The 20,073-nt window shown below is 38.7% G+C and overlaps 1 protein-coding gene across 2 annotated transcripts in view; it reads left to right on the top strand.

The window, feature by feature from the left end:
- The window catches only part of Cbfb (core-binding factor subunit beta), a 47,583-nt gene extending 31,319 nt beyond the window's left edge, over nucleotides 1-16,264 (top strand). The window contains exons 5-6 of one of the 2 annotated variants that reach the window (XM_059264185.1): nucleotides 959-1,054; nucleotides 14,743-16,264. In XM_059264185.1, coding sequence (XP_059120168.1) covers nucleotides 959-1,054; nucleotides 14,743-14,811 — 165 coding nt within the window. In that variant the 3' untranslated portion in view covers nucleotides 14,812-16,264. Of the gene's footprint in view, nucleotides 1-958; nucleotides 1,086-14,742 lie in introns of both variants that reach the window. The other variant, XM_059264186.1, reaches the window with a different exon arrangement.
- Nucleotides 16,265-20,073: the final 3,809 nt, after the last annotated feature.

Here is a 20,073-nt window from a genome sequence, read left to right as displayed (position 1 = left end):
TATGATTTTTTAAAAATTTTATTTGCATTGGGTTTTGCTTACACTTTTGCCTGTGTGAGGGCATCGGGCTCCCCAGAACTAGAATAACGGGCAGTTGTGAGTTGCCATGTAGGTACTGGGAATTGAACCCAGGTCCTCTGGAAGAGCAGCCAGTGCTCTAACCACTGAACCATCTCTCCAGCCTGAAATTTCTCATATAGCCTTCTTGGAAACCTCATTAGGTGCCTTGTGCTGTTATCTCATTGGTAGAAGTCACATGACCAGCCTTTGTACTGATTCTAGGAAAATGAACATTGATAACTTTTTTTGGTATTGTTCTGGATCTTTTAGTTTCTGCAGATGTACCATCAAAAATATAGCATGCATACTAAGTGGTATGTGACTGGCAAAAGTTGAAATTTTTAAGCTGAAGAATATAGGCAGTGAGGGAGCTTTTAAAATTAAGAGTCATTGTGATCACATTGTGCTTTAGGTATACGTGGATGGCAGAGAGAGGAGTGGGGTGCAGTAACAGAAGGGACCAGGAGCAGTCTTTGGGAGACTTCTCTAGCTAAGAGCTCTTTGGGTTCCAAATCAAGAAAATGTTTATAGAAATGAAGGGAAGATTAAAGATTCCAATAAGAAGCAAATAGGTAGTATGCTAATCCAGTGTATGGAGGTAAGGAAAGGGTTACAAGTCAAAGATGTCTCAGATTTCTGTTAGAATGTGGTGGCACACGTCCATAATCTCAGCACTGGAGAGGCTAAGGCAGGAGGATCATGTTTCAGAATAGCCAAGGGTATAATGAGACTCTGACTCCAAAATAAAGTAAAAGTACCTCTGAAGTTAGGTAGGATGGGGGATTGGTATTAGTATTTTCAGAATTACTCTTCAGTTGGTCTCCTTTTTTAAAAAATCCCAAAATTTAATTTTTTATATAAATCAAAATTAAAATAATTATTTCATGTACTCTGACAGCAGGAAGATGCATTAGCACAACAGGCCTTCGAAGAGGCTCGAAGAAGAACTCGCGAATTTGAGGATAGAGACAGGTCTCACCGGGAGGAAATGGAGGTGAGAGTTTCACAGCTGCTGGCAGTAACTGGTTAGTACTTTCCCCAAACTCTCAGGATATGTTTGTGATATTTATGCATAACGTTTTTTAATGTTTTAATTTTGTCCTTTATTTTTAAAAGTTATATATTCTTGCTTGAATTTATTGTATGCAATTGCTGTAAAAATGTTTTAAGGTTGTGTATTGATTTCTCATTGATCTTCATAAAAAAACTTTTACTATAATAAGGTATATTTTCTTTTAATTCATTGATTTAAATATCTTGTTCAGCCTCTTGCCTCCAATTTCTAAGTACTGGGATTACAGTTGTGTGCCATCACACACTTTCTTGTAAAAAGTGCCTCTTGTTAATACAGTTTATTATCAAAACATTATTTAAAACATTACTAAAAATCCTCGGAGGCTAATACTATTTTCTGTTTTTCTATACTATTTATCTTGGTTTTGAAAATTACAGGGTAGGTTTCTTTGTTCATTTTCTCATAGTGCTGAGCATTTAACCTGAGTCCTGAGGAGGGCTAGGCAAGATGCTTTATCACGTAAGCCACATTGCTGGTCCATCATTTTGAAACAGAATAGACTTTGTCATTTGTGTAACCCTTTAGAGGACAGCTTAATATTTTCAAAATACCGTAAGAATAGAGGCAGAGGCGGGGGAATCTCTAAGTTCAAGGCCAGCCTGGTCTACAAAGCGAGTTCCAGGAGATCTAGGGCTGTTACACAGAAAAACCCTGTTTTGAAAAAAACCAAAAAAATAAAAATAGTTTTAAAACAAGTCGGACTAAAGCAATTTGGGTTACCTGCAACCACCTAAAAGTCTAAGGGGCTTGGTGACCCTCCTGTAACACTAGTAACTGAGAGACAAAGATGTATATAGGAAGGAAAGGAGGGCTAGAGGGATGGCTCAGCACTTAAGAGCATTGGTTACTCTTCCAGAGGACCTAGGTTCAATTTCCAGGACTCTGTGACAGCTCACAACCATCTGTAACCCTGAGAGCATCAGGCACAAAAGTGATACATATCCATGCATGCAGAACACCCATACACATGATACATTTTTTAAAGTCACTGTTATTACTTAAGGTAGTCAGACTTGTAAACACAAATTAAATGATTGTTGCCACGAAGATGAGGAGTGGCTGTTTTAATAGGTATAGAGTTTAAGTTTTGCAAGATAAAAATGTTCTAGACATTTGTTGCACATCAATATGAGTGTACTTAACACTACTGATGTTCATAAAAATGGTTAAGATGCTATATGTATTTTAACACAATTTAATTTTGTTTCTGCTTTTTCGAGATGAAAGTCTCACTGTGTATCTCTGGCTGTCCAAGAACTCACTCTGTAGGCTAGCTTCAAGCTCAGAGATCACCTGCCTGTGCCTCCTGAGTGCTGGGATTAAAGGCATGCGGTACCACGCCTAGCTGCAATTTAATTTTTTTAATGTTTTTAAGTCAGTGTTGTATAATATAGAAAAATTTTCAAGAACAAAAATTACTTATATACTGTATTTAAATTATGACAGGAGAGAGAGGGTGTGTGTGTGTCTGTGTCTGTGTCTGTGTCTGTCTGTCCACTAAAAGATAGTTAGAAACCCAGGCCCTGGAGCAAGAGTTCTGACTGTGTGTGTGTCTGTGTCTGTCTGTCCACTAAAAGATAGTTAGAAACCCAGGCCCTGGAGCAAGAGTTCTGACTGTGTGTGTGTCTGTGTGTCTGTGTCTGTCTGTCCACTAAAAGATAGTTAGAAACCCAGGCCCTGGAGCAAGAGTTCTGACTCTGACTCTGTCACTTACTTTGTTACCTGCAATAACATACTTCACCTTTTTATGATGTTTCTTCATGTATAAAAGGCTTTTAATAATACACTATCTCGCCGGGCGGTGGTGGCGCACGCCTTTAATCCCAGCACTCGGGAGGCAGAGCCAGGCGGATCTCTGTGAGTTCGAGGCCAGCCTGGGCTACCAAGTGAGTTTCAGGAAAGGCGCAAAGCTACACAGAGAAACCTTGTCTCGAAAAACCAAAAAAAAAAAAAAAAAAAAAAAAAAAAAAAAAATACACTATCTCAGAGTCTAAGATGGGAAAGCATCTTAGAGTATATGGCACTAAGTTGATATCAACTGCTGTCATTATTTCCTTTTCTGTGTTATTGTGTTTATCTATTTTAGAATAATTCTAAAATCTAATATCCAGCTTACTCAATGGTTATTTTGTGTAGTTAAATAAGATTCAGTGTCTTTTAATGATTGATAGATTCCTTTGTTGATGGGTTAATTTACCTAAAGGACTGACAGTAGATGAGTCTATCGCTAGAAATTTTAGCTAGAAGAGTATAGAGATAAATACACCAATACACACACACACACACACACACACACACACACACACACACACACACGAATACTTGGGATTGTTTTGGTTTTTTGTGTGTGTTTGAAGCTTTTACGATTCTTTTTGTTTTTGTTTTTGTCAAGACACAGTTTTCTATGTAGCCCTGGCTGGCCTCGAACTCAGAGATCTGCCTGCCTCTGCCTCCTGAGTGCTGGCATCAAAGGCGTGCACCACAACCGCCCGGCATACAGTTCTTGATTTTCTTACATTACTTACCATTTTGCTTGTTGTACTCTGTGAGATGTCCTTTTCTACCCATTCATCAAGGTGCAGCTTAAGTGATGTCAGACCCTCCTCTAGTGTTTCCACAGCACTTAATTACTTCCTCCCTTGTTTTCTCTTCTGCCTCCCTCTTGCCTTGGACCACTTTTCATCCTCCTCTTGCCCCTCTTGTCTTACTTTCCCTTCTTGTGGTGTGTTTGCTGTGGGTTTTTGTTTGTTTTTTAGACAGGGTCTCTTCTAGCACAAGCCAGATGAGCTCACTGTATAAAGAGAATCAGTTGAATTATTGATCCTCCTGACTCCAGCTCCTAAGTGCTAGGAGTAGAAGCATGTGCTGCCACTCCCAGCCACCTTCTTATTTCTGTTAAAGTATTTATTGAGCCAGGTGTTGAAACAACTATAATTCTGTATCTGTCCTTCCCTTCCTTGAGATCCCATAAAATGAAACTCTTATTCTTTATGTCCCCTGAGTTATCTACCACAATGTTCATACATTGTGTTTACTTAGAAAATGAGCTGGGCGGTTTTGGCGCACCCCATTAATCCCAGCGCTTGGGAGGCAGAGGCAGGTGGGTCTCTCTGAGTTTGAGGCCAGCCTGGGCTGTTTCACAGAGAAACCCTGTCTTGAAAAGTCAAGATTAAAAAAAAAAAAAAAAGAATGAACAGTTCTATTCTACCTGTCTGAGAGCTATGGGCTTTGTTGTTGGTTTTGGTTTGGTTTGGTTTGGTTTTCATCATGGTGTCTATATAGTCCTGGCTGTCCTGGAACTCACTGTGTAGACCAAGCTGGCCTCAAACTCACAGAGATCTACTTGCACTACCTCTGCCTCTGGGGACTAGGATTAAAGGTGTGCACCACCACTCCTGGCTTCTGCAAAGATTTTAATAAAGATACTTACTTAAATTTATCGATTTATGTTAATTGGTTAAATAGTAGCCTTTGTTGTGCTGCACTCTTCAGTAGACATAGACCTTTGCACATCTTTCAGTCTTGGCAGAAAGTGGGTGTAAAAACCGGTAATTGTGGTGTCTTACTTAAAACTTACATAAAAACAGTTCAAAAGAACATAGTGCAGTGCAGAAGAGAGAGCATTTAAGTTTCTGCTTGGGAACTTCACAGAGTATACTTGGAGGGTTCAAAAGAACGTGTTTGCCAGATAGACTGGGGAAGGCTTTCCCGGCAGGAAGACTGTGCAAAGGAATGAACGAGTATTGGAGCTTGCCAAGACAGAGTGTGGTCAGTCTTTCTGCAGAAATAACTGAGAATTAATGGGACAGTTACTTAGGAAGCTTTCTTATATTTCTTGAGTTCAATTATTGTATAAAGTGTTTATGGCATGTCTCACTGTGTAGCCCTGGACTAGACCCTCTTGCCAGAGAATCTCCTAGTGCTGGGATTAAATGTATGCCACTGTGCCCAACACAAATTATCTATTTTAAATAGTTTGGTATTTTTCCTAATTTACAGTGTTGCCACTTGAAAATATTTTGGTGTTTTTATGATGGGCTGTGCACAAAAGTAAAACCTGTTGACAGAGGTGTCAAATAATGTGTCATTCAGATAGAATATTCTGTTATCATCAGCAGTTGAGAGCCTGGCTTTGTAGTCAGGCCCAGTTCACATTCCTGTTCAGTCACTTGCCAGTCTCTCTCAAGCCCCAGTTTTATTACAGAAGTTGTCACAATTCAATGAGAAACACTTATAAAACACTAATGTGGTACTCAGGCCACGTGTGCCGACCGAAATAATAGCTCTAAAGTGCTTCCTTAGTGCTAAAAGCTCTGCCCGGTGTTGGCTCCAGTTAATTGAATTGTCTGGCTGATAGAGCATCCTTTTAGTTCTCTAAAGTGTATTTGGCACTAAAGCATTACAACCTAGAAGACAGAGAAAACGGTTAATTTTCATCAATGATTTAAGATCCGCTAGTCCAACAGTTCTCAACTGTTGGCCTCGACCCCTTTGAGGGTGGAAAGTCCTTTTACAGGGGTGGAATATCAGATATCCTGCTTATCAGATATTTACATTACGATTAATAACAGCAAAATTACAGTTATGAAATAGCAATGAAAATAATTTTATGAGGAATTGTATTAAAGGGTCACTGCATTCCGAAGGTTGAGAACCACTGCCCTAGTCCTTACAGCAATAATTTGAAATATAGTTCGTTTTAGAGAGCTGTCATATAAAAACAGTGGACTGGAGTCTGTCTCCAGAGTACACACTGACAACCGAGGAGGAGTTTATGGTCTGTGTGTCTTGCAGTACTTTGTGTGTATTTTGCTGACTATATACCTCTTTTAAAAAAACAACAGTGGCCACACGGTGGTGGCGCACGCCTCTAATCCCAGCACTTGGGAGACAGAGGCAGGTAGATCTCTGTGAGTGTGAGGCCAGCCTAATCTACAAAAGTGAGTTCCAGGACAGCCAGGACTGTTACACAGAGAAACCTTGTCTTTAACACCACCACCACCACCACCACCCCAAAAAAAAAACCTGAAAGAAAACATTTCCTCCCTATAATTTAAACATCTTTGGGGCTGGGTGTGGTTACCCACTCTGGAGGCAGAGGGACAAACAGATGGATCTCTGCAGTTTGAGGCCAACTTAATCCACATAGCAAGTTCCAGGCCATCCAGGACTACATAATGAGACCCTTTCTCAAAACACAATCAAATATCTTTTGGATTTAAATAATCATCTAACTCATTTTTATAACACTTTGTAAAAACAAAACTCCCAGAAAAATTGGTATACTGTCTTTCAAATAGTTTGCTAGTATAATAAAAAGCAAGGAATTAAACCATAGTCTTCTAACCCAGGCGTCTACACAAATATAGTCTAGCAATAGGAAATAAAGATGATTAAGCTGAAAAATAAAATCTGCCAGGCGACATTAGAAATCATTTTCCCTGGAAAAGAAAGGCTGAGGCAGAAAAGAATAATATTGGTTCTAGTGGGTGGTCCTGGTGCCTGACTGGAAACGAGGGCCAGGGAACAGTGGTAACTCGTGGGTGGCACTGAGAAATGATCTTTGAAGGCTGAGGTTTTTGGCAGCAGTGAAGCTTAGGGGTGTCCACCACTGTTTGAATAACCTCTGAAATCTCTAGCCCTGCCATACTAAAGTTGTAATGATACTGCTCGTGAACATTTAATACTTATGTAAAGTTATCGTTCTGTTGGTTGGAAGCAGAATTTCAAGTGGTTGGTGGCTTAAGGCTTTTCAGTTTTCACTGTTGTCTTTATATGAAATTCCTTGCGTAAGACTTCTTGTACATGCTTCCAGTTTGACACTTGTAAAATGTTTTCTATCCATCATTCATGGTAGGATTTAACATTTCTTTTTTTTGCTGCCGTTTGTTTTATTTGTTTGTTTGTTTTTTGAGACAAGGTTTCTCTGTGTAGCCCTGGCTGTCCTAAAATAAAACTCACTCTATAGACCAGGCTGACCTCGAACTCACAGAGATCCACCTGCTTCTGCCTCCTGGGTGCTGGGATTAAAGGTGTGTGCATCACAACTGCCTAGCTTTTTTCTGTCTTTTTAGGACGAGGCTTTCACTAGTATGGTATTTTGTCTACCTTTTAATTGACTTGGCAAATGATAAATGAACTGGCAAAAAGATTTATTTTAGTAGCCTTAACCAAATATTGTTAAATAATCTTAAAATAAAATGAGATACTAACAGTACACAATATTATGTCTAATATCTTATCCTATACATATTTTTAAGATGAATATGTTTGTTTGAATGTGAGTAGTAGGTGACATAAGAAACTGAAACTGGAAACCAGATATGAGGGATAGGTGGGAAAATGGATGGTATTGGGGCTGGAGAGATGGCTCAGTATTTAAAGCACAGATTGCTCTTGCAGAGGATCCAAATTCAGTTCCCAACAACCTCTAGCTCCTGGGTATCTGACATGTTCTGGCTTCCATGGATACCTGCACATACATGCATATACCCACACACAGACATATACCCATAAATAAGTCATAGGGAATCTGGAAAGAGATGGCTCAGCGATTAAGAATGCTAACTGTTCTTACAGAGTTTAATTCTCAGCACCCATGCTAGCTGCTCGTGTCAACTGCCTCTTAACTCCAGAGCCATTGGGATCCCATGCCTCTGACCTTCCTGGGCACCTGCATTAATGTCCTCAGAATCACACAAAGACACACACAGATACACATAATTTAAAATAATTTTTTTCTAAATGGAAGGCTTAACTTTGACTATATATCTTTAGTACTTTATGAGACTGGTATCACATGCATCTGTTCCTTATTTAGAAAGGAAGAAAATTTGATTTTAGGGGCCTGGGGAGAAGGCTCAGCAGTTAAGAATGTTTACTGCTCCTGCAGAGGACTAGAATTTGGTTTTCAGTAGCTTCTTTGGGAGTCAGAGGGCTCACAACCATCCCTTAACTCCAGCTGCAAGGGGTCTGGCGCCACCTTTTGGCCTCCTGAGGAACCAACATGCATGTGTGTGTACAGACACACAGAACATAAATCAAAAGTAAATTTTTAAAAAAACAGAAAAATTGCTCTTAGCATAAAACTAAATAATAAAAACAGAAGATTATTTAATTTGTTATCTGCATGTACTAGCATATAGGCTTTCTTTGTTTTGTTTTACTGAGTGGGAGTAACACTGTGTTGCCCAAGTTGGTTTCAAACATTTGATCCTCTGCCTTAGCCTCCAAAATGCTGGCATTATAGGTATATTGCCACGATAGCCTGTGGTAAATAGGCTACTTTTAAAACAGTAAACACCTTTTTTCATTTGATATGTTGTAATGTGCCCCCAGTATATAAAAGAGGAAAAGGTTGCTGAGTCAAAGCAAGAGTAGAGATTATTGGTCTTCCTCTGGGGTTCCTAGAGAGTGTTTTCAGGGAACCCAGAAGATGTAGATTACTTGAGGACCTTTGGTGTGTAGAATGAGCATACTTTTCTATGACCTGCTGTGACCAAGCAACTTAAAAGAGAGTGTTTCATTGACCCTAAGGTTTCAGAGGCAGAACAAAGGCATAGTTACAGGAACCAGGAAGCAGAGAGAGCCAACTCAAAAATGGCAGGAGTCTTTTGAAACCTTAAAGCATACCCCAGTGACATACTTCCTCCAGCAAGGCCACATCTCCTAATCATCCCAGTTATCAACTGGAGACCAGGTATTCAGACAGTACCCTTTGGGGGACCTTGCTCATTCAGATTACTACAGCTGGTAATAAACACCTGGTTTAAGCCAGTTCTGTCTCTAGTTGCTGTTTCACTGACAGTTCAAAAGTTGCTTGTTCTCCTTGTCCTTTAGTATCTGTGCTTTGAATGGAGGCTCATGGAATCTAGTATTTGGCTCACAATGTGTCTGGGATGCCCGTAAGTGGGCTTACTCTAATTTTAGACTGAAACACAAAGATATTTTGCCAGACTTTTAGGTTGTGGCTTTTTGGTGGTGGTGATGGTCAATAAGTTCCCAAACAACCAAAAATACTGAACTTTGCCTGGTTCTGCTGGCTACAGAGGTAGCATTTTCCCAGGCTTGCATAGTCTGGGAAGTGTTTTGGTAATGAATTGGAAAAATGCCTCCTTTCTCTGTCTAGTAGTGGTTGTTGTATTTTCTATTGCTAGAGACTGCTTTTGGTTTGATTGTCCTCTTAACCTAAGCTAATAGAACACTATTAGCATATAATTCATCTACAGGGCACTACAGCAGTTTTTTTCTCTAGCATTGTCTAGAAAATGCTTTCTTCTGGTTAGATTATAAAGTGTTAGCAAAAAGCTATTTTAATATCATGGAATGGATTAATAATTACTGAATATTCTATCTCTTAAAGTTTAATTCTCAGCAAACCAAGAAAATTTTGATTGAAAATCAAACAAGCAAAAGCTTTATGTGGGTGTTTGTTTGTTTTCTGAGACAAAGTATATAACAGTCTTGGCTGTCCTGGAACTCACTCGGTAGACCAGGCTGGCCTCGAACTCACAGAGATCCATCTGCCCCTGCCTCCTGAGTGCTGGGATTAAAGGCCTGTGCCACCACTGCCCGGTGCTTTATGTGTTTTTTTGGACTGGTGTTATGCATGATTTTGGAGCCTGTGTAGTCCAAGTAAAAAGAATATCTCAGCCTCTATGTATTTTAAATTCCTCAATGTTTGCATTAACAGCACATTTAACTTTGTACAAAATACTCATTTTTGTATAAGAAAAAAATCAGTATCTGTATTTGTGTGTGTGTGTGTGTGTGTGCACATTTATATGTGTACATGCCTACACTATGGTGCAAATATGGCCGTCAGAGGACAACTTATAGGAATTGGTTCTCTGTTTCCACCATGTGGATCCCAGGGGTTGACCTCAGGCTTGTTGACAAGTGCCTTTCCCCATGGAGCTGTGTCTCTGGCCTAGTTTTTACCTTTTTAATGAGTTAGGGGGAAGTGCATCCAAGTCAGGAACTTAAAACTTCTGCTTTGTATCTGTGAGCCTTAGCAATAAGAAGAAATAGCAGTAGCTAGGGATAGTGTAATTAAATTTTTCTAGATTTACTTGCCCTATGAGTGTCTAGCTATCACTGATCCTTGGTTGCAGGCTTATCATCTGTATAATGAGTTAAGTCAGATCTCTTATACTTTTAGCCAAGTATCAAATATAAAGTGGGTATGAGAAGGATATTATTTATATATAGTACATACTCAGTGAATTATAGCTATTTTCAATTATTAAAGCGTTTTTCTATGAATAGTTTTCCATGTTTGTTTACTGGCTAATTAAAAAAAATAGCAGTCAACCAAAACCTTTGACTTATTTAACTAATAAACCCTGCTCTTGGCTATTTCTCCAAGTCCTGACTAGTGACTACTTTGTCACTCTTTTACATTCATCTTGCAGTGACCTCCTAGAAACTAGATTTGCTGTATTTCTGAATGATGTTGTACCAAAAAAGTTCTAGGAAGAATAGGTAGTAAGAGGTCTGTAATGAGATGTCTAGATTAATTTAAGAACAAACTATGGACTTGATGCTAAGAGTGAGTTCAGGGAGGACGTCTTTGTCATTATCTAGTGTAGCTTACTACCCATAGAAGAGTTTCCTCTAAAACAGCCAACCTACATTAGAAATGGCCAAAATTAACTTAAGAGGCAGAGGCAGGTGAGCTCCCTGTGAGTTTGAGGCCAGCCAGGTCTACATAGTGAGACCCTATTTAAAAAAAAAAGAAAGACAGCCAAAGTTGGTAGCATAACTTCTCAAAGTCCTCTCTGTGGAAGCTAGTCACAGGAGCTAAGTCTGTTTCTCTGTCTCCTTCAGACAGCCTGTCCATCTTCCCTCCATCTCCCAGAACTCTCGCTCTTCCCTGTTCCAGCTCCTACTGTTCATTCCTGCACAGGGAGTCTCCTTAGTCCCTTACTCACAAGGTAAATGGAAACTCACAGCACAAGCCAAGGAAATTTCTTTTCTTTACTTTTTGTTCTCCAGGCTTTCTACCAAAATATGGGATGCTTTAGACAAGTGTCCCTCAGCTGTTGGTGACTGTCACCTATTTTAAATCATTCCATTATCATTAATAAAATTTGAAAATAAGCCGGGCCGTGGTGGCACATGCCTTTAATCCCAGCACTCGGGAGGCAGGTGGATCTCTGTGAATTTGAGGACAGCCTGGTCTACAGAGAGAGAGAGTTAGGACAGCTAGGGCTACACAGAGAAACCCTGTCACCAAAAAACAAACAAAAAGTGCAACTTATAACATATTTAAGTATCTTTATAATAGTATTTAACAATTAAGAAACAATAATTATAAACACTGAGCATTTCAAGGTTCACTGAAGAATGAACATCCTATTTAAATTACCTATGACAAATTACTTAATATCTATCAGGGCTGGAGAGATGGCTCAGGTTAAGAGCACCAGCTGCTCTTCTTAGAGGTCCTGAGTTCAATTCTCAGCATCCACGTGGTAGCTCACAACCATCTATAATGAGATCTGGTGCCCTCTTCCGGCATCCAAGCATACATTCAGGCAGAACACTGTACATAATAAATAAATATTTACTTTAAAAAAAAAAAGAAAAGAAAACATCTATCAAGTAAAATATCATGTATGACACTCTGGCAATATATAATATGGTGCCCCTTTCGGCCATGTACAACTTTAAAAATAAATATTTAGTTTTTATTATATTCAATATTGTATATGTGTGGATGTTGTGCATGCAGGTGCTTATGGAAGCCAGGAGAGGGAGTCAGATCTCCTGAAGATAGAGTTACAGATGGTGTGAGCTGCCTGGCATGGGTCTTAGGCCCTGAACACAGTCATCTGGAAGAGCAATAAACATGGAGTACTAAGCTCAGGTAGTCAGGCTTGGCAGAGGGTGCCTTTAATCATTGAGACATCTCACTAGCCTCCCCACATGGCAATATTCTCTAGAATCTTGCACAGATTTTAATGTACTTTAAAGCTTTTTCAATCCTTCCGAATGTTGACTTAAGTACAAACATCTATTTGTAACCAGAACCTGGTTCCTTCAATGTAAGTTTTCCAGTGTTAGATAATGGCAACTCCATTTTGCCAGTTGTTTAGGCAGAAAACCTTGGGTTACCTTTAACGTGTCTTTTCCCCGTACCCAGTAACAAATTCTGATGGTTCATCTTTAAAGATATCGTTATTTTGAACACTTCTATCTCTGTCACTTTCTGTCTAGACCAGGCCACCATGTTTCACTTCCACTTTCTTCTTAGTCAGTTCTGTTATATGCCAGCAATTGGGACTAATTACAATTACCTCTGTGATTTATTTAGCTTAATTTTCTGGAATTGTGTATTAAAGCATCGACTAATTTTTCTATCATTTATGTCATTTTTTAAAACAAATTTAACAGAGGCTGGAGAGATGACTTAGAGGTTTAGAGCATTGGCTGCTCTTCCGGAGGAACTGAGTTCAATTCCCAGCACCCACATGGCAGCTTTCAACCAATTTTAACTCGCATTCCAGGGAATCTGACACCTTCACACAGACATACATGCAGGCAAAAAACACCAGTGCACATAAAAGAAAAATAAATTATTAAAAAAAACAAATTTAACAAAAAACTACATTTAACTGGAGGTCTTACTTAGGCTGAGCATAATGACACACAGAATTAGATTCTGGTACCTGGAAGGCTGAAGCAGGAAGATCAAGAGTATAAGGCCAGCCGGGCGGTGGTGGCGCACGCCTTTAATCCCAGCACTCGGGAGGCAGAGCCAGGCGGATCTCTGTGAGTTCGAGGCCAGCCTGGACTACCAAGTGAGTCCCAGGAAAGGCGCAAAGTTACACAGAGAAACCCTGTCTCGAAAAACCAAAAAAAAAAAAAAAAAGTATAAGGCCAGTCACCTGAGCAAAAGAGATCTTGTTTCAAAAACAGTTATTAGAGAAAGAACATTCCTGACCTTCCAAATAAAGGCTCAAGTCTCATTTATACTGCAAGCTCAAATTTTATTTTTTTAGCACTAGGCATCAAAGCCAGGGCCCTGTGCACACTAAGAATTCATTCTACAAATGAGCCACAATCAGCCCTAAGGTAGGTTTATAACCAGCCCTAAGGTTGGATTGTTAGACAATCCAGAGCTACGTCATCAGTTAAGAACAGTGTTGTTTCTACAACTGCCTGGTGTAATGGCATCTAGAAGCAGGGCAGCCAGATCTGGGGCCAGTCTGGGCCAGCCAGCAAGTTCCAGGAGACACTGTGCCCAAAAAAACAAACCAAAAAAGGAAACAACCCAAAAGCCAAATTAACCACAACAAAAAGACAGTTTGCCTTATTTACCTCTAAACAAAATAAAATTCAGCAGTAACTCCTCTAGCAGATGGATTTAAGCCATTTTTGTCAGCAGACTTCTCACAGCTCAGTTTAGCATACCCTTTTTCAGTTAGAATACTCAAGCTGAGATTAAAAACTTACAGGTGCCCATGCACCAGAAAACCAAATTATGCCCCACACATAATCAATGTTAAGTGTGCTGTAAAGACCAGTCAATTCTGCAGACACACACAGAGACTGATTTAGGAATCTGGTTTCAGTCAATAAAGATCAGAAAGGGGCTGAGCAATGAAGAAACACTAAGGAAAATCAATCTGAATTATATATTTATAAATCACTAACCTACCAATACAGTTCTTTGTGAACAGTATAACCTTTGGATTTGATCCATGGGGTTTTTTTGTTGTCGTCCCCCCCCCCCCCAGACAGGGTTTCTCTGTATAGCCCTGGCTGTCCTTGAACTCATAGATATGCCTGCCTCTGCCTCCTGAGTGCTGGGATTAAAGGCGTGTGCCACCACTGCCCAACAAATTGCACTCTTTTTAATTTTACTTATTTCATTTCTTGAGATTTCTAGTTAAAATTCATTTAGCAGAGATTAAATTCATTGTCTTGTTTTTCAGTTAATTAATAAATAATGCATATATATTTCTGTGACTCAGTTTCTTTTTCTTTTTTTTTTTTTTTCTTTAGTTTTTAGTTTTTTGAGATGGGGTTTCTCTGTGTAACAGCCCTGGCTGTCCTTGATCACAGATATCCCTGCCTCTTCTGGAGTACTGGGATTAAAGGTGTACTACACCACCACCACCACCACCACCACCACCACCACCACCACCACCACCACCACCACCACCACCACCACCACCACGCCCAGCCACTCAATTTCTCTATAGAATGGGGAAAAATAATGGTACCTATTGTAGGTTGTTGGTAACTATTTAGTTCATTCTTGGAGAGTACTTAAGACAATGCCTCATATATATAATTGTTGCTTATTATTACTAAAAGGAAAAGTTTGCTTCTAAGATGATTAGTGTATATTAGTGTAGTAAAAGTTAAGCCTCTGATTCTAAAAAATAAACCATAGATTTTTTCTTTTATATGTAGTACATACTTACAATATCCTTTTGAATATAAAATAATTATTATTGAATATTATAAAATGGTCATATATAGTTTTAATTGTATGACCATTTCTTATGTAACACTGTGTCTGAATATCTTATATATGTATCATTTAAGTTTTCAAATCACATTCTTGACTTCATATTATAATTTTGTCATTGCAGGCAAGAAGACAACAAGACCCTAGTCCTGGTTCCAATTTAGGTGGTGGTGATGATCTCAAGCTTCGTTAATATGTGCGGCCCATCTCTACATACACACTGCTTCTAGTTGGTATAAATAACTCATTGTGCGACCAGAAACTGTGATAACTGGAGGTTCTACAGTATGTTTTGTGACCTGAGGCAGTAAAAGACATCATCAGCTGCCATGGTTTTGCACTATAATACCTGCATTTCTGATTTTTAAAACATGTAGCCAGTAATAATTTGGAATTTTTTTCTATGCAAGCTTATCTTGTTGGCATTATTTTAGTTGGGTTGAAAGTCTCTACTTTCTCCATTTTAATTTAAAAAAAGCTCATGTCATTAAAAAACAAGATAAGAAATTGAAATTTGTATCAGGGTTTTCTTCAGCAGTTGCTTAAAATTATTTTATACTTTCAGACAAGTTGGTTCTACAGCTTTCCTTCTAGATAAGCATTCTTTGTTTGTGTTTGTTTTCTCCATATCATTTTGTGTTTTTTGTATTCTACATTATTCTACAAATGAAGATGTGTTTGCATTTTTTTACAAGCTAAAAACCTAGCAGCGTAGAGCTGTCTGCCACAGCCTCCTAAAACAAAAGTTTACAGTTGTTAAAGTCACAGTATCCTTTTAAATACTAATATTCACCCTTTCTTGCCCTTTTCAACATAAAAATTTTAAATTAGTATTTTTATTTGTCTCAGATCTGTTTCAGGTTGTATTCTATAATTATGAGTTTGGGTAGAGGTGTATTCTCCCTAGTCGATAATGTTCTACAGAAATGCCCAAAGAAGTCACAGACTGGCTTCTGTTTTATTCAGGGATTTTTTTTTTTTTTTTAAGTCAATCAGAAAAGGGATACTGGAACTTCTTGTATGTAACAGCATATTAAACTGGAGGCAGTGATGAATCAGCTTCAAGGGTAAATTGTATTAAAATCATGTTTAAGATAGCTGCTTTCATGTGTATTTTGTATTGCATGCTTTTGTAGAAATAATACTGGGTGATGAAGATTAGTCTTAGAAAATGTTCAACTGTGCAGAAGATACATTTTCTTCCATTAATTCTGGGCAAAAACATTCACAGTTATATATGATAGTATTTTGCAAAAGGACTTAATAGTGCATTTTGAGATGAATCGGTGTAACAATATTTTTAAAATAGGCTTAGTGTCAAATTGCAATTTTTTTAAATATAAAACTGGAAAAAAGTGCTAAGTCATTTGGCACATGCTTACAGATACTTTTCTTGGTCATATTCATTAAATGTTACTACATTTCTGAATTTTTGCAAAAATGTATTTTATCATAAAATGGCATTATTTTAGAGAATTTTAAAAACTGACATGGTCAATTCAGAAAAGTCTGAATAAGGTCATTGCATTTAAAAAGCATATAAAGATACTTGATTGTGGAGGTGTGTCTTTCATTGTATATAAGTCTTATAATTCATAAACAAATACCCTGTATCTCAAAATAAAAATATTTGTTATATATTTGAAGTTGTGCATGGTAAGGATTGTGTTTTAATTATTATAAACAATGTGTTACAAAAGATCATGCTGGCTTTGTATAACTAAGTACTATGAATGAATTTGGTTGGTATTTGGTGTTGTACAGCTCACATGTTTACACTCTCAGTGCCCTAATTCCTCTGGGGGAATTATCTTTTTAAAGTGATCCTTACAGGGGTGTTTTAAGGTTACTTTAATCACACAGCTCCTTCGTTTTGACCTCTGCACTTAATTTTATTTTTTAAAATAACATGTTGGTGGTACATTTTCTCTGCTTCTAGCCAAGAGCTTTCAGTCCACCAGTAAATAAGATCACATGGTATTAAATTTTGTTGTTGCCATCTTTCTGTAAATAGTGAATTTTTTTTTATTAGCTTGGCACTGCTTCTGTCTGTCTTAATGCTGGCATTAAGATCATAAACCCCTTTTCTCCGGTAGTGCAGGCTTTGAAAATTACTTTAAGTTATTGATGCAATTTCATATTTTTTCATAATCTATATTTAAAATTACATCATTGCATCATCTTTTCTAAATTCCTCTCCATTAAAACTTGCCTTAAGCTACCAGGTTGCTTTTACCATTAGCTTTACTGTATATTTGTATGTTTAATTTAGTTTCACATTAAAATTTTGTGTAGTGAAAACAAAGTCTTGGCTGTTTATTGATATAATGTGATAATTTCTATCCTTCGAGCTACAATTCTTATGATCCAATTTATTTATTTTTTTTTTAAGGAAAGCAACAACAGTGCCATCTAGTGGTCATATCTTCTAGTTCAAGAGAGACCACCCTTTAAATCACAATGTACAGTAATTTTCCAGTGTATGATGTGGTTTTCAAAAAGTCTGATGGAAGTTGAGTGGGAAGTGGGAGCAAGAAGATCAGAAATTCAAGGTCATCCTTGGCTACTACACAGAGTTCAAAGCCTGGGCTGTATAGTCTCAATAAACCAAAATGGACTGGAGAGATGACTCAGGTTAAGAGCCATTGCTGCTTTGTTTGATTCCTAGCACCCAGAGTAGTCAACTCACAGTCGTCTCAGAAAAGGGATCCAGTGACCTTTTCTGGCCTCCGTGAACACGGTGTACATGTGCGTGAGCAAGTACACACAGATACTTATTATCTAAAATAAAAACAAAAGCAAAACACCTTATTTCTTTTTTAAAAGGGAGGGGGCTGGAAAGATGGTTCAGTGGTTAAGGTTACTGTCTACTCTTGTTCAATTCCCAGCACCTACATGGCAACTCTATGACTCCAGTTCCAGGGAATCTAATACCCTCATGTAGCCTCCTTAGACACTAGACACCAATGTGGCATGTAGACATACATATAGACAAAACACCCATACATATAATAAATGAGGATCACCATGGATTTATACTATAGAGTGAGACCAGACCTTGGGACAACCCCTGGCCCCAGCAACAACAAAATTTCATAGGTTTATTCATATTCTGAGGTGTGACCATAAAAGAATGACTTCTCGACAAAATAAATAAACATACATCCAAATTAGTACCATCTTCCAGGCTAGTTTTAGAAATAATACATATTAGTATGTGGATATTAAATCCAACATTCCTAGAGCAGGTCCATTTATCTACACCAGAAAATTAAGCTTTTTACTTTAGGAGCATTCCATAAGTTTTATCTATAATGAACAGATTTACAAATTTGCTTGCTCACTACCAGATTTCATACAAATGACAAAAACACCTTAAATACTGAATTGGCACCATTAAGGAGTTTTGGACCAGCATCAGGAAGACTAAAGCAAGAGGATTATGAATTCAAGGCCAGTCTGGGCTACATAATGAGACCCTATTGAAGTGGGGGAGGGGACATAAAACAATTTTAAATGCTGACTATAAGCAAGAGCGTGGTGGACAGGGCCAGACCACTCCGTGGTAGAAAGAAAAGTTTATTGGGGATCAAACTGCCAAGGCTGTCTCAGGTAGGGGGACAGAAGAGCAAAATGGGGAAAGCAAGCAGATTTTGTGGGGGGGGGGGGGGGGGGGGGGGCAGGTCTTTGAGCTGTTGAGGATTGACCAGTATTTAGATGCCCTTGCCTGAGGTCCCCTCTTTTAAAGGAGGTTCCACATAAATCCACAGTTCACTGGCCGGTGGTACCATATGCCTTTAATCCCAGCACTCAGGAGGCAGAGCCAGGTGAATCTCTGTGAGTTCAAGGCCAGCCTGGTCTACAGAGCGAGATCCAAGACAGGCACCAAAACTACACAGAGAAACCCTGTCTCGAAAAACAAAACAAACCAACCCAGATTCATACCTTTGTTTACCCAGTAACAATCCTGTCTAAGACAAGCCACCAGCACTGCGGTGTGTGTGTGTGTGTGTGTGTGTGTGTGTGTGTGTTGGGGGGGGTCCTTCGGACCTAACATAGTTACCAGTCTCTCCAGCACACTACCAGGAAATTTTAAATTGCTTATATTGCTGTCATCAATTATCAAGATAAATGGGTAATTAATTATAAAATGGAAATTTTAATAACGAATGTTGAAGCTATACTATTGGGCTTTAAAATTAAACCAAAATATATTGGCTGGAAAGATAGCTCAGCAGTTAAAAGCACTTGTTGCTCTTGCAGGTTCCCATCGTCTACATGGTGTCTCAACAACCATCTCTAACTCCAGTTGCAGGAAATACAGCATCGTTTTCTGAACTCCTTGGGCACCAGGCATGCACATACATACATGCAAGCAAGACAGTTATACACATAAAATAAACTTTAAAAAAACTATTAATCATTTATGATAACTTGGAGATATAATACGTAGAAATTGAGTGCCCTAAATAGACATCATCTCTGCCCTCAAGGAACCTAGTCTATCCCCAAAGCTGACCCAAAGCAGTAGCAACCTTTAAATTCTCTAGGAAGCATTGACAGTTCAGTGTATCTGTTTTGAATAATCAGAATAGCCTAACCCGAGGAGACATCTGACATCAACCAGAGGAAATACTGAGAGTGCAGGTAGCAGCTAGTTAGTAGCTTAGCAAGCTTGAAAGAACATCAAATAAGGCCTACAGCATAGATTTGGAAGGGGCTGCAGAGGCCTGGGTGAGATACAAGCAGTGCTGGGCTGATTGTGTCAACTACATAGACGACATTTGGACTGCTGCTTAGGAGAGGACAGGAAGTCACTGCAGTTGGGAGGTTTGTAGGATGAGTGCTTGAGAAACTTCCTTCGTTGACTGAAAAGATGAAGGCCAGAAACAAATTTGTTCTCCTTAGTCATAGGGTAACCAGGTGGGTATGAAGACTTAGAGCTAAGGGGGAAAGTGCAGGAACTGTAATGAAATTTTGTACCCATTTTTTGTTAAAAATGGTCCTTGTGTTAATCTTAAAACATACCAAAAAATGGGGCTGGGGAGATGGCTCATTGGTTAAGATCTAGTTTTTTAAAAGCTAACAGCTTGAAAATTTTGAGCTAAATGTCAGTGGTATGCCTAGCCTTATAGAGCAGAATTGAACACTGTCCGCCATTGAGACAGAACAAGAAAGGAGGTGGTATAAAGAGGGATTTGGAAATACCTAAAGTGGACATTATCTTCTGTTTTTATTGGACCAAGGTAATCACAATGTTTCAGGGCTCCCACCAGAGAAGACCATTCAGATACAGCCTAAGAGTCAATTGGAAGTCTTTATTCCAGCTAGCTGGTAACCACACCTGGATGTTCTGAACCCAAGTGCAGCCATGAGCCTTTCCTGGAGTCCATATTTAAGCAAGAAAACCACATCCTGGCTGGAAAGTCCCCAAGATTCCTTTCCCACAACTGCA

The sequence above is a fragment of the Peromyscus eremicus genome, chromosome 5 (assembly GCF_949786415.1).
Source record: "Peromyscus eremicus chromosome 5, PerEre_H2_v1, whole genome shotgun sequence".
NCBI lineage: Eukaryota > Metazoa > Chordata > Mammalia > Rodentia > Cricetidae > Peromyscus > Peromyscus eremicus.
Note: the sequence above shows the minus strand (reverse complement) of the source record. Positions and strands in the feature narration are given on the sequence as shown.